This window comes from Anastrepha obliqua, chromosome 1, assembly GCF_027943255.1.
Source record: "Anastrepha obliqua isolate idAnaObli1 chromosome 1, idAnaObli1_1.0, whole genome shotgun sequence".
Lineage (NCBI taxonomy): Eukaryota > Metazoa > Arthropoda > Insecta > Diptera > Tephritidae > Anastrepha > Anastrepha obliqua.
In genome coordinates this window covers 24,818,689-24,834,430 of record NC_072892.1, presented here as the reverse complement: position 1 = coordinate 24,834,430, position 15,742 = coordinate 24,818,689, and the positions used below count along the sequence as shown (strand labels likewise).

Sequence of the window (15,742 nt, the reverse complement as noted above, 5' to 3'; positions counted from 1 at the left end):
CTGAAATTATAAAATAATTCTACATACAACCCTGTGTTTTCTGTGTTATGCCTAGATAGTTAACAGAGAAATGTTAGAGATGTAAGAGAGTTAATGTTAACCAAAAACTTTAAAATATTTCATCAAAGCAATTTCTTTGAAGAAAAACCTTTCAAGTATTGACAGCTGATTGCCAATTTTGTAGGTACTCTGCCATATGTGAACGGGTAGATTAATTTTGTGTATTTATTGCTAATTACTGCATATGTGAACGTACTTTAAGTCACCAACCAACATATTTTGATAAAAACCTCAAAACGGATAACTCTGGCTATATTTATTATGTGCGCTTATCTGGCAATGCCGTATGTCTATGGCAATACAGATTCTATGTTTCATTCCAGTTCATTCCATTCTGTGTTGTTGCGTTTACCACCCAATTTAGTATTTTGTTGCAGTTTTCGTATACAATTATTTTATTCATATTTTTATTCTGTAAATTAATATATCCGTATCCGCCATAGGTGAGAAAGGCTACAAATATACAAAGACTGCAATTCCATGAAGCTAAACGCAGCTTCTGCACTGGTTTCAATACATGGGCGTGACGAACCACACCTAAGTTGATTCAACGACATACTAATGCTTTTAAATTAGCCTGCCTTTTATGTATGATTGGGCATTGATTGTTAATTAAATATTTTATAGAAAAATGGTTGTGTTGGAATCGTGCTGGTCGCCAATCATTTGGTCAAACTCGGTCAAGACGGGAAGCTACGCCGTGGCGGTGTACACGGCAGCTTTATCGCTGGTCTTCATAACATTGGTAAACAAATGAAATAAATTAATAAATAAAATAAAATGTTGCAAGTTTTCTACCAAAACTTTCAGATTTCGTATATGTTAGCAGGAGGAGAATCAGCGCAACTATATTCTCCGCTCTTTGAAACAGATATTAGATATTCTATGCCAGTATATGGCGGCATATTTATATTCTACTTTCTACTCCTCATTATTGCATCGTATTTGGTATATTATGGCATAAAAATAAGGTAGCGCTTCCAAGTTTCCTCGTGAGCACTGTATATTTAATTATGTATTATTTTGATTGGTTCTTTAGCACTCGAGGCTGGCTTTTGCCCTGGCTTATTTTAGTAGGTGTTGGAATTCTATTTCAATTTGTGTGGGGCCTTTGGCTCATTGGCGGTTACTATATTTATGTAAGTGATTATAATAATTGTTCTAGGCTTTTACTTACTTATCTATTCTTTTTTAGCTGGAACAAACGCTTTCCGCACTTTTGAATTTTTGTTGGATGGCATACAACGTAAATATTCCGATATACAAAATATCCTAATTGAAAGAAAGATATTAAATTTAACCTTCTTTTTGCAGATTTACTGTTGGTTGTGCGTATTCTCACAATATCAAATATTTTTAGAAATGCAAAATCCGAATATCGTACTGTTAGAGCCGTTCTAAGTAACGCTGGAGCCCTTTTACTGCAATATGACGGCTCTTAAGTGCATGTTTAGCACTATTTTCCAGCTAAAATAAGTTTAAAATCCAATTTTACAAATTAAATTTAAAATCTCAAAACCTAAACGACCTAAAATTCGATGGCGCTGTAATCAAATATTTACAAAGTTTTTAAGATGCGCAAATGGTTTTCTTTAGGTGAAGGAAAATTAATTAAATTCCATGGCTAACTTGAAAGAGACTAACACACATTCCGTCCATTTATATAAGTGTATTTAAATAATTGTTTCTCTAAGACGTCATATTTAAAATCACACTTTTTAGCTTTACCAAAAGATTTAGTGTTCAATTTTACAGAAATATACATATCTAATTTAGGCATTTTCGCCTAAAGTAAATTGTTCAAAATATTATAATGTAAAAACTTCGGAAAGGATGGTTTGCATGTCGAATCGATATCCATGTCATACATAACGCATAAACAGTGTACCAGTATATTGTAATTTACTGAATAAATATTTTTTTTTAACTACTTTGCAGTAATTCCACTCAAATCACTCAGAATATACAGTTGGTAATTAATATAATTTATAATTGACGCTCACATCCTTTGTTAGGAGGTCCTTCTCCAATTCGTGGTGTATTTGGAATATACTAAAGGCAGACATTACTTATTTATGTATATGGTCTGATCAATGATTACAAGACGTTACCGGGTTAAGGCCGACTGCAACAAGTCTCGCCAGGCGTCTCTGCCTTACGCACGCCTTCTTCAATTTGTTACGCCAAGCGATGATAGGGTTCCCTCGACCGGGTCTCCCCAATGAAGGCATGGTCTTCCCTACGACGTTGGCATAAAGGCAGAAATTACTTAAAATTAAAATCAGGATAGTGTTAAATACCCAAATACGCTTTCCATACGTCCATAACACAGACAAATCTTTCGTTAAAATTCAATATGTTGGGCGTCACTCTATGCTGTTAATAACTAATCCACCCCCACTTCAGCGGTAAGAGACCAAGATGTCGTTCTCACGACAGTCGGTTTTACGTAACCGGAACAACCCGGTTTTGTATCCGGCCAAGGACTGTCACTTCAGCGGCATTCCCAGTTTATGTATGGGGGATATTTATACTGTTACAATAACAACTAAGATGGGTTTTTTTAAGAAATTATAACTCAAGGCTCTTTTACGATATTCACGGGACAAATATTCATCATCAACCAACCTCTATCTGCTATCTATCAGATCTTTCAAACTACTAAGTATCTTCTTTCCTATCTCTTTCTCTGATACTTTTCTCCCTCCCTCCTTGACTATCTACCCCCTTTCCAGAGCTTTAAATACAATGGGCTTTTTAGCCTGAGTGTTTTAGGAGCCACCAAATCTCCTGGTGCTCCTTGGCTCGACCTCTTCAAATTCTTCAAATTCAAGTATCTTCAACAGTCTTCTAAACTAACGTAGAATGATCGTATTTGCTCTTTCTGAGAATTTGCTGTTCACTATGCTCGGAGCCGAAATGACGTTTTTAACTAATTTTAAAAATCAGAAAATAAACTGTCCGATCACCACTCATCCGTAATTTTTTGAGAGCAAGCATTAAAACAGGGCAAGATTAAGTAGGATTATAAGATTTTGCCTAGAAAAGTGTACCTTGAAGTGTTGTGATCTAACGATGTCAAGTGGAGAGTTGTTGTTGTTGTAGTAGCATAAACATTCCCCATACATACAACGGAGAACATTACTGAAGTGACAAGCATCGATCAGATATAAATCCGAATCGTTCCGGTTACGTAGAACCTACTGCCATGGGAACGGCCAAGTGAAGAATCCTACTGGGTAGTGCATGTACTTTGCCTCTAATTTTCAACTTCTATAGGGTTTTTCAGTAAGAGCGCTTCAACTTTTGAACTTTTTTGAATAAAACACAAACGGTTTGACTTTTTTAACTAATTTTTGAAGTGAAAACTTCTTTAGAATCGTTGGGAGTGACTTGAGGAAAAGTGAAACGAAAAAAGCGACCAACTTGGCTACGAAGCGTTATATTATATGTTGATATAAAAGTAGCGACGAAATAAATAAAAATAACTTTTATTTCTTCTTGTGATTTGAACCAAGGATTTTGGATCGGAAGCTCACATTGCTAGTCGCTCGGCTACCGCGCCATGCTGTCGTCGCTGGCCTAAAAGTAATTTAGTTACGAAGCGTTATATTATATGTTGATATAAATAATTTTTGTGAGCGTGTAATTCTCAAAAGTTTTATTAGGTTTATTATTTAAAATGTATTGACTAGGTAGTGTGGTTATCAGCTTAACATCTGATAGATCCTCCATCGGAGGACAATAAATGTTAAACTGATTTTTGGAAATGGGTGGAGTGTTTTAGGGGCTTGCTCCTTCTCTGCCACTGGTTGACCCGGTATTGCAGTACCGCCGGGATTTCGGCTTTGAATAAATACAAGAAAAAATATACTAATACATTTAGCTTTGGTGGGAAGAGCCATAAATTTTTATATGAATACAAGTAGACGAAAATGGAAGAAATTTGTAAGTCTGTTTCTTCGGTCCGTTTGGGTATTTTTTTTGACAACATCGAAACCAAAGCATTTGTATCATATTTTATCTATCATAAGCCACTCGTATCATTTGTTGAAATTGAAAACATTGAGGATGAATAATGATAAAATGAAGAAAATAAAATATGAACTTTATAGCAATATTATAATGAACCTATAATTATCCCGCTCCTAATGCTGCTTTCGTCTTATTCTCTCTCAGTTTGTTTTACGGAAGGTTTCACTTCTATCAAGTCTAACCGTTAGACTGGTATTTTTATTTTTTTATTATCGAGTTTGAACATATACATTTAAGTATGAAATTCGATTTCTTTTGCATGACCACCGCGTGCACGTTGTACGAAGTCCAATCGTTGAACCCAATTTTCGACCACTCTTTTGCATAAATCGGCCGAAGTTCCAGCAATTTCGCGTTCAATATTGGCTCTGAGCTCACAAATCGTCGCCGGCTTGTTACTGTAGACCAATGACTTCACATAACCCCAAAACCGTAAAATGGCCGTAATGCTCTTAAAGTAGCAGCAACAGAACGATTATTTTCATAAAAAATTTGCACGATTTGCAATCGTTGCTCAAGTGTGTAGCGTTCCATGATGAAATGTGTGCTAATGAAGTTTACAAATGACAAGCGAAAAATAAAAAATATTGCGTCATTCGCCCTCTCTATCGGAAAAAAGTTGAAGCGCACCTATTGAACAACCCTATACATTTCGAAGTTACCTCAACCTTAATAAAAGGATAAAACTCGAACTAATGGTAAAAGTCGATGACACCAATTTCGGTTGTCACCTACCTTAGAACTCGGTTGAACCCGCCTCTAAACCACGCAGCACCTATTTGCGCGCCGGAATCTAGTAGAACGTGGTGGCGGTACGATACACCAGACAGGGCTAGTTTACTGGGCCAGCAGCTCTTGGTCGAAAAAAAACCCGAGTCATTCCGGTAACGTAGAACCGGTTGACCTGGGAATGGTAAATAAAGCTGCAAACCTGCCACAATGATGCTCTCAGGACTCCGGTGGAATGCTTTTAATCTCGCCTCTACACCACCTACATTATGGGACGTCAATACTCCCTTCAAAGGAGCGCAAAACCACGCCCATCAAACAGTTTCAGCTGGGATACTATATAAGGAACCAGCCCAACGGTTTCTTACTAAAAGTGTAGCCACTTTCAAAACACGCCCATACCTATAATAAAAAGCAGAGCGATACGACTTAAAGCGACATTCACCGAGAATCCGAAAGGTGGTAACCATTTGAATACAATTTTTGGAGCCCATCCATCACCTATTGCAGACGAAGAGCTTCAGCTGTCTCTCTCAATCGACAAATACGTTCTAGATATTGCAGCAGTTGTACATCGTATTCGATGAGGTATTTTCTTGGAGATTGGTCATTGGCGGCCGTTGTAGCCAAATGAGTTGGTGCGTGACTACCATTCAGAAGTGCGTAGGTTCGAATCTCCGTGCATGAAAAACCAAAATGATAGGAAAAGTTGGTTATAATAGCGTTCGCTCATTCCGGAGGTTTTTTTTCTAGATTGATCTCTGCACATTGGCAGGCGCTCTCGAACTAGTGTAGGGTATACTCATCGAGTTTCCTTTTAAAAATAGGAGTACTCCAATTTTCCTTATGAATGAAGTTATGGTGTGCACTTCGACTTTAAAGGATGTTAAAGTCCATCTTTAACTTAGTGTCCAGTTCATTTCTGTACCTCTCCGCATAAACTATAACCTTAGTGATACCAACTCTAGAAATTTGAGCAGGTAGAAGTAGAAAGCTCGAAATTCCAAAATTTTTAGGTGAAATCGTTTTTCTTTGCAAAATCCTTCCCTAGACGTTTTAAATAGGCTGACAAATAATGAGCTGTTCAAAACGCAAATACCTTTTATAGAAAATATTTTATAATTGTGGGGGACTAAAACCCCCACATATGCTTTTCATTTTATATTAAAATTATTTATTTGTGATGTTTAATTCAAGACTGTTAAAATAAAAACTTATAACTTATAAAGGAACTCCAATTTTCATGTCTTGTCGTTTGCAAGAACGCTTCTCGAATGATCTCTTTCTTAGAACGAATAACGACGTTAAATTAAATTGAATAATGAATAATGCTGAAAACAGTGGAGCCCGCACGGAATTTCCTTACCGCATGCCCTTACCGTGCACAAAACTGAGCAAAACTATTTCCCGTAGATAACAGCTGTTTTAGTTGGTTACATAAATACAAACAATATTTACAAAATACATCACTGACAAAATGGATGAAGAAGACATCGACACAATGTTGCCATTGATATTTTTGCTTACACACTTTTTCACACTTCCGCGTTATCAGTTACAATTTTTCATTGTTTAATAAACCAAAGCCAAAAACCAACAAATGCAAATAGTTCATTTATCTATAATTAACATTATTGAACAGTATTTTTAAGCTATTTTAACAAAAATTATCATTTTTCTAAGTTTATTTTGTAAATTATTTCGAAATGTACTGCTTGGCAACACTGCGTGGTGAGAGAGCAATCAGCTGGGTTGAAATTACGGAATTTTTTTAATAATCGTGAAATCAAATCTACGGTACTACGATACGGAAGGAATGAACTTTTCGTTTACATGGGGTTCTCATTAGTTTGATTGAAACAGCTGGGAATTGCGTTACACGGAATTGCGTTTACGGGCTCCACTGTTTTCAGCATTAAAATGAATAATGAATTCAGTGTGGCCAAAAGGACAGGTATAGGTGTGTTCCCGTACGACACTTTCAGCTGTGTTCCCACATAATAAAACAAAATCAAAAGTAAAAAAGAGGTTGTCTGTAAAGTCGGTTTACTGACGATAGTTTAACGTGATAACGTCATAAGAAAATACTGATTGAATGGTTGCATTTTTCAAAAGAAAATTTTAATTTTATTTGTTTGATAGATATTTTGTGCGGATATAGAGAATGAGTTGACATTAACATAACATAATATACTTTAACATAACATAACATAACATAACATAACATAACATAACATAACATAACATAACATAACATAACATAACATAACATAACATAACACAACATAACATAACATTACATAACATAACAAAAAAACATAACATAACATACCATACCATAACATAACATAACATAACATAACATATCGTAACATAACATAACATAACATAACATGCTGTTCAAGCAAGGTAACGACGCATGAGCAAGATAACGATGGTGCGTGCAGCCGGCTACATAGAATTATAAGACATATCATAAGCATTCACCAACAGCTTCAATTTGATATCCATATTGTACAAACACATTCTAGGGTCCACGTTTTGGTCTCTATCTAGAGACCCTAGTCACGGAGCGGCATGAAAAATACTCTGGACTAAAGCATTCACCAACAGCTTCCATTTGATACCCATATTGTACATACACATCCGAAGGTTACCCGGGTCCACGTTTTGACCTATATCTCGAGCCCTATTTCCAAAATAAAATATAATCCATGTTACTCGTGGATGATGTAGCTTTCGAATGGTGAAAGAATTTTTAAAATCGGTTCAGTAGTTTTTGAGCCTATTCATTACAAACAAAGTTTTCCTCTTTATAATATTAGTATAGACAACATATCTTATAAGGTATATGGTAAATATTACCATACATTTTTTCCTTCATATATAATAAAAAAATTAATAATAATAACATTAAAACAACAGGTATTATTAACAAACTTGGTTTTATTTTAAATTCTTCAAGTGAATCAAATTAATAATAATCAATAAGAAGGCATATGCAAATACAAATACGTGAATTTATATATGTACATATGCGCATATACATACATATATACGCTCACTTAAGTAGGAGAGAGCAAGATGTCGAACGTTGCCGTTCGTTTGCTTTGTTTGCTTTGTCGTTCGTTCCGCGCTTTCGCTTGCAGTTCATTCAATGCAATGAGCAAGGTAACGACAAATGAGCAAGGTAACGGCAATGAGCAAGGTAACGACATATGAGCAAGGTAACACTAATGAGCAAGGTAACGACATATGAGCAAGGTAACACTAATGAGCAAAGTAACGACACATTTTTTCGTGCGTGCAGCCTGTTAAATCGAATTATAAGACGTCACGTCACGTCAAAAAGTGATTACGTAAAGGAGCAAATGCTGAATAGCTACAGAACCGATAGACATTGAAAGTAACACGACGAGATACAACAGGTCAAATAAAACCTCTCAATCACCCTGTATCCAATATTTTTAGCTTAAGAAATGTAGCTATTCTGCACTCATGCCCTATTTTTATCCCGAAATTCCGAATTCATACAAGGTTGAGATATATTATATTACTCAGCGCTGATGGCTGTTAGAGATTCAATCATTGGCTGTAACGCTGGAACTTTCATAGGCGGAGCTAGGTAGAACTTTCAGAATGGCCAAAGTTCTGGCCCAGTATTCTTCATTGCTGAGCCTACCGTTAACTGCATACAATGGTTCATCCCTGGGTGGTGTCTCTGTTGTTGCCGGAGGTGGGGGTCTTCGTCTTTGTTTGGGTCCATTATTGTTGTTCTGCCTAATTTGCTGAGGTGGCCTCATTGGCTGTTGTCTAACCTCCGACTCTGCTCTAGCAAAAGCAGCTGCTCGGTTCTCAACAGCGGTCCTAGGCCGCATTTGATCGGCCCAATTTAAATCACCATTAAGTTGAAGAAATCGGCGATAGTGTAAATGTGCCATTCCATTTGCGTCTTCTAGATGCATTTCTTCTGGTGTTGACTGTTGTGCGGGTTTTCTACGCTGTTTATTTTGTTGGTTTTCCTCCATTTTGGCAAATAATATTCAATGTTCAATTGAGAAACTTAAAACCAAAAAATCGCTATTCGCAGTAAAATATATTCAAATATAAACACATATCAAAATTTTTGCTAATATGACCGCTTCAGAGTCCAGCATTGCTTGTCAAGCACTTTATATGTGTGCGTGTCGGGTGCTTGTCGTTTGCCCGGTAACGTTCAAAACAAAAAGCGATCAATCCACAGTTGTATTTAGAAGTAAATATGTCGTCATCGGATGATACATTTTTATTACTTGCAACTATTGCAGTTTTGTTAAAAAAAAAGAAGAAAAGAGATAAAAAAAGTGTGGATGAAAAGCCTGTACGCAAAACGTAAAAAGTTTACTCATGAGCATCTTTTAAGTGAATTAAAATTATCATGTAAAGACGAATACAGTAGGTTCTGTTTTTATGCGGTAGATACGTTCCGCAAGAAACAGCATAAAAAAGAAACAGCATAAAAAAAGCTACTAGTTCTATAGTAAAACTATAGATACGTTTCAAATGCTAAAACCGCATAAATCTGAAATAATCGCATAAAAAAGGGCACTAGTCCCATATTATTACTATAGATACGTTCCATAGACCGCATGAATCTGAAATAATTAAATAAAATCGCTTAAACAAAAGATTGTATCTTTGAAAATTATATCTTTATATATCTTCCATACTTGTAGGGTTAGCATTTCTGATGTAATCTGTGATGAGTTTTTGCTTAGCTGGTTTAGAATCTTGTTTATATGTACAATTCCCGATAGGTCGACATGCATTTTGTAATTTAAAAAAAAACCGCACTATTTCAAAACCGCATAAAAAAAAGCCGCATAAAAACAGAACCTACTGTATAAAAATTTTATGCGAATGGACTCGGAAAAATTTGAAGAGCTTTTGGGCATGGTGGCGCCATTAATAGCAAAACAAAATACATGTATGCGAGATGCAATAACACCCAACATGCGCTTATCATCAACATTAAGGTATTTGGCGACTGGAGAAAAGTTTGAAGATCTGAAGTTTTTAACTGCAATTTCTCCACGATCCCTGGGAGTGATTGTTATAGAAACTTGTGAGGCTATTATTTCATGTCTTTCAAATGCTATTAAGGTAAGTACATTTAAGCAAGTAAAAAAATTAGTTTTGAAAAAAGCAAAGAGGAATGTAAAAATTGATTAATTACTTTTTTTCTTTTTTCAAAAAAATTCAACTTTTATTCCAATATACATATGTATATATATATATAATAAAAAATCCATTTTTACCAAATTATAAATATTTAACTGAAAATAATTCAAAAATATTACTGTTTTTATGACTATTGGTCGGCTTAACATTAAAATGAGGATATGACTACTATAATATTTAAGAATCGGTAAATGTGGAGAAGAATTGTGAAATCGATTCTTACGATTCACTGTCATTGTTTGAACTATTGCTGCTATGGCTGTGGAATTCCAGTGGTGTGGAATTATTGCTTCTGGATGTTGGTGTTGGTGCGCCCGTGTGGCTGGTTGCTGAGGGTATTGGATGGTATCCTGCATTTATTTGTAGGGAATTTCTGTGTAATGTTCCCATCTGGCCCTCAAACAGTATGTCCTCTACGAATTTTTCACAGAGAATTCTTTGATTAGGAGCCATCCGCTCTAATTTTACTGCCCATGAATCCGTAATAACTGTTGTTTTATTTCTATCTTTTGATGAAAACCGCTTTGTGGCGATTTCCACCAAGGCTTCAGCAGCATCTGGCTTCCTCTTTGCTTCTTTTCTTCTCGTGGCCGTTAACAGATTCTGAAATAAAAATAAAACATATACCTTGAATGAAAAGTACAATAATATTTTTTTTATTGATTTTGAAATATATTCAGGTGCCGCAGTCTGAAATTGAATGGAAAGCTATAGCCGATGGGTTTGGAGAAATTTGGAACTTCCCAAATTGCCTTGCAGCGATCGATGGCAAACATATTGCCATCAAAAGACCACCCAACTCTGGCGCACTATACTACAATTATAAAAAATTTTATAGCATTGTTCTCATGGCTACTGTGAATGCAAACTATGAGTTCATAGTAGCGGATGTTGGCACAAATGGTCGTGTATCAGATGGTGGTGTCATAAAAAATACGGAATTTGGGAAAGCTATCTACAACAAAACTTTACCACTACCTGGTCCATCGCAGTTGACGAAAAGCGATAAAGCGCTGCCGTACGTCTTTGTTGCTGACAATGCTTTCCAAATGCAGGAACATTTAATTAAACCATATCCTGGGACAAACCTAACAAACACACAAAGAATTTTCAACTATAGATTAAGTAGAGCACGCAGAATTGTTGAGAATGTTTTTGGAATTTTAGTGTCACGATTCGGAGTTCTACAAACGACTATTCAGTTGGCCCCAGAAAAGGCTCAAATAATAGTACTGGCTTGCTGCTATTTGCACAATTTTTTAAGTAAGAAAAAGTCCTATTCATTCAGCCACTTAATTGACCAAGAAGATGTAAACTCTGGAAGTATAGCTCAAGGAGCATGGCGAAGGGAATCACATCTTATTGTATTGGAAATTACACATTTAAGAAACTCTTCGAACAAAGCGAAAAAAATTCGGAACAATTTTGCAGAGTACTTTATAAATGAAGGAGCTGTTTCGTGGCAACAAAAGTACTTACGTTAATTTGAATAATATTGCCGTACATAATTAAATAACAAACACTTTTAAATCGTAAAAATAAGCTTATGTTTCATTTGGGGAGTGTAAAGTATGAGGGAATGGGCGATAATGTTCAATTTTGTAAAAAAAATTTGTTTTCATTTTTACACAACAACAAAAACTGGCCAACTATTTCACACATGCACTAGGATTTTTTTGCAAGCATTTACAAATACAAAAGGCAAATACAAAAAATTGTCGCATCCCCTTTATTAATTTTTGTATAATATATTTATGTGTATATACATACATACATATATGTATGTGCATTGTGCATGCAACACAATTGCAAATGTCCACTCACTTGAAAAGAAAATTGGGACATACAAACGTATATAAATACATATATGTACCTATATATATATATATATATATATATGTACATACGTATACAATTAATATAAAAAGGCTGTTTACTGTACTTACCTTACTACCAGTGCTACTCTTTGATGAGCATGGGGTTTCCATGTCGCTTAAGAACTCCATTTCATCATAGTAAAAAAGATTTGTCTCCAGTGATTCCTCGGAACCTGCGCCACTTCTGCTTATTTCAGCAAGACGTTGTTTTTCACGCTGCAAATTTGTCCGCAAAACATTAATTTTTTTTTTTACATCTTCTACTGTTGCACTCGGGTACCGCTCTTTGTATATTTCCAATAAAATTTCATACTGTTTCGCCTTTTCCTCGCGATCACAATATGCTTCTACTTTTGCATTCCACAATGCTGGTAAACATTGATAATTTTCAATGAATTTCAATATGAATTGCTTATCTTCGGTGCACTTGTCCATTTCGAATATCAACACAAACTAAATACCATAGATAATAAGATGTGAAACTTAAGTGAAGCGCGCCCATGAGGACGTTTCAAAACTTGGCAGCACTCACACATTATGGGATTTTGAACAGCTGATAGGCGCAATGGCAGGCTGCCAGAAGAAACGCGCCAAAAATAACTGACGAAAACAGTTCATTTTTGCTTAATGGAGAAATGACGTGTTCAAATGTTTATAATTACATATTTATCTTAAAATTAATTCAATTGAAATGTAATGATTTGAATTGAAGTGAGTTTATAAACTTCAAAGCTCGTTATATCCTTTTGGACTTCTACTTTTAATTAGTCTTATGTACATAATGTAATTTTATTGAATACTGTGTGTTGGCTTATGTAAATTTGTATATACGTAATTATTCTATGGCTGAAAAGCGTAGGTAAGGGAATTAAATTTGAGTTTGGGATATTTTACAAAAATTAAAGGTAATCTGCTTTAACTTATTCTGTTCGTTGTTTGAGAATTTTTTTGTTACCCAATTTCTGTGTTATATTAAAAAATCGCAATAAGTCATGTTTTTAATTATAACTTACGTTTTTCGGGTTCATAACTTTATTATTATTAAATTACTTACATACATATGTATATCAGTTTTAAATAATTTCATTTACATATAAATTTTTAAATTTTTTGCTTATTTATGTACATATTTCATACGGATTGTGCTTATTTTTAGTATATGTAGGTATGTATTTACGAGTAATATGCTATTGGGCAACCGCACACTAAATACTAACCGCAATGCTAAATACAACCCTGCTGTTTTGTCCATCAGACTCCGACACGATCCAAAAAGTAAGCGTCAAACGAAAATATCAAAAATTTTTGATTTTCATCAAGCATCGTACGCGTAGCCGACAACAAATACGTGTGTCACGACGACACCCGACTGCACTAACACACACAAAGCGCAGTCAAGCATGCTGGACCGTCACCAGAGGCCATAAGAAATATTAAGCACGCAAGTCAAAACAAAAAACGGTGATGTCTTCTTTTACTTGTTTAGCAGAATAGTACTTTAGTTTTTTTCTGTTATGTGCATGATGGCATCATTCTATGCGAAGCTACCAAAATTGTCATAATTACTACAAACACCCCTCAACTGGCCACACCTTATTATTATTGCGTCAAGATGTTTAAGAAAAATTTAGTTTAAATTTACTATTTGGATGTTACACGTTCCAGTTGTCCTTTCAATTTAGTATACTGGGGGTATACTGGCTCCCACTTTCAAAGCGCGTTTCAACTTGACAGCCGATCGCAATTCTTGTAAATGAATTCTCTAATTTTGCGTTGCAAAGATTTTGACGCAATTGAACGAATGATAAAATTCGTCGTGAAGTATTGCGATTCAAAGAACTATACAAGAGCTATGAAGGCCTATGGAATATGTATCTTTCTCTATATCGGCGGAATATTTTAAATAAAAACCGTAATATTTTCTTCTTTTTCTATTAAATTATTTATTTCTTGCAGCACTTATATATATATATACTAGCAAACCCGGCCCGCTTCGCTGGGCACACTAAAATAGAATAGATATGGTTTAGAACAGAAAAGATATGATTTTCATATTATTTATTTCTTTATTCAATACCACGTTTTGGTCTCTATCTCGAGACCCTAGTCACGGAGCGGCATGAAAACTACTCTGTACTAAAGCTTTCACCAACAGCTTCCATTTGATACCCATATTGTACATACATATCAGAAGGTTACCCGGGTCCACGTTTTGACCTATGTATATCTCGAGCCTTATCCACCAATAGGCATCCAAACTATACGTAAACCATCTTCAATACCTACTTAACAATGTGTGTAAGTTTGGTTTCATTCGGTGCAAAGATATGGCCGGTTAGCGAACACACACAAAAACTTGACTTTATTTTATATATAAGATATACCTATATATATGTATATAATTGGCGCGTACACCCTTTTTGGGTGTTTGGCTGAGCTCCTCCTCCTATTTGTGGTGTGCGTGTTGATGTTGTTTCACTAATGGAGGGACCTACAGTTTCAAGCCGACTCCGAACGGCAGATATTTTTATGAGGAGTTTTTTCATGGCAGAAATATGGCAGAAATACACTCGGAGGTTTGCCATTGCCTGCCGAGGGGCGACCGCTATTAGAAAAATGTTTTTCTTAATTTTGGTGTTTCACCGAGATTCGAACCTACGTTCTCTCTGTGAATTCCGAATGCTAGTCACGCACCAACTACGACTACGGCGGCTTGCAGCACTTTTATAGCTCCTGATGACGCTCAAGCATTCATGTTCTGCAGCTTATATGTGTGCGTGTCGGGTGCTTGACGCTAATATCTAAAATTTTTGATTTTCATCATGCAAAAGCCGACAACAAGTATGTGTGACACGAAGCAAGTACGAGTATCACCCGACATGCACACATATGAACCTGCTGGACATGCATGCTTCAGCGTCACCAGGGGCTATTAGTGAGGCGATATTTTCAATGTGTTTCCTTGACGAGCATCTTGAAAATAAAAATGACTATTGGTTACGTACAGCCCACGTCACAGTTGTTAATTCAGATAATTTTGACAAACAGTATGTGTGATCACTTTTAAAGCAAAATCTTTAACGTCAAATAAAATATGCATTCGAAGCATGATGGAAAGAATAATGAGATGGCGCCTATCGTGGTACCGTTACTTTGTTCTCAGCAAATTTGACAATGCGTGACGTCGTATTAGCACCAGTATGGCCAGATACCATTTCCGTAACTTGATTTAGCATTTTTTCTTGTTATTTAGTCTCGGGGTTTTAGTTCTTTCTTCATGGCATTTTTTCTAGCCTGTTCTAATTAAAATGCAACGTTTATAATTTTGTAAATATACATCATTCTAACATTCTTGCATTCGAAGATTGGACTTACGATTGAAGTATGAAATGATGAAGTAGGGCTTACTAGTCAATATTATAATAAAATGTATCTAATACAAAATGTATTTTCAAATACAAAAGGAAAATATTGTTTTCAAATAAGACCTACTAATGTTACGCACAAATAACTTTTTTCTTTTTTGACATATTTATTTTTCTCTTTTTGTAGGTTATAATTGAATTGTTGGGAATTTATTATGGAGCCCTACAGTACAACACAACGCGTGAAAATTATCAAGTTTTTTTATTCTTGTCAACGATCAATCGTTTTAACACAGCGTAAATATCGGCATATGTCGGATGAAGCGCATTTCCATTTAAATGGTTATGTCAACAAACAAAACTGTAGATTGTGGGGCTCTGAAAATCCAAGGGCAACACACCAACATCAGTTGCACCCACCTAAATGTACTGTTTGGTGCGGTGTTATGGCCACTA

The 15,742-nt window shown here is 35.5% G+C and overlaps 2 protein-coding genes and 1 pseudogene across 2 annotated transcripts; 2 read left to right on the top strand and 1 right to left on the bottom strand.

Annotated features, from left to right (window-relative positions):
* The first annotated feature begins 391 nt into the window (after positions 1-391).
* LOC129235491 (uncharacterized) lies at positions 392-2,024 on the top strand. The gene is made up of 6 exons (XM_054869357.1): positions 392-503; positions 688-805; positions 871-1,031; positions 1,100-1,199; positions 1,256-1,306; positions 1,375-2,024. Exons 2-6 carry the CDS (start codon positions 692-694, stop codon positions 1,459-1,461), a joined length of 513 nt encoding a protein of 170 aa, XP_054725332.1. The 5' UTR covers positions 392-503; positions 688-691; the 3' UTR covers positions 1,462-2,024.
* Positions 2,025-3,732: 1,708 nt separating this feature from the next.
* Positions 3,733-3,916, top strand: LOC129236536 (U2 spliceosomal RNA; annotated as a pseudogene).
* A 6,281-nt stretch (positions 3,917-10,197) lies between these two features.
* On the bottom strand, positions 10,198-12,505 carry LOC129252984 (uncharacterized). The gene is made up of 2 exons (XM_054891193.1): positions 11,991-12,505; positions 10,198-10,647 (listed from the first exon to the last, which is right to left on the bottom strand). The coding sequence occupies exons 1-2, from the start codon at positions 12,354-12,356 to the stop codon at positions 10,264-10,266; spliced, it is 750 nt and encodes a 249-aa protein (XP_054747168.1). The 5' UTR covers positions 12,357-12,505; the 3' UTR covers positions 10,198-10,263.
* Between the last annotated feature and the right edge of the window lie 3,237 nt (positions 12,506-15,742).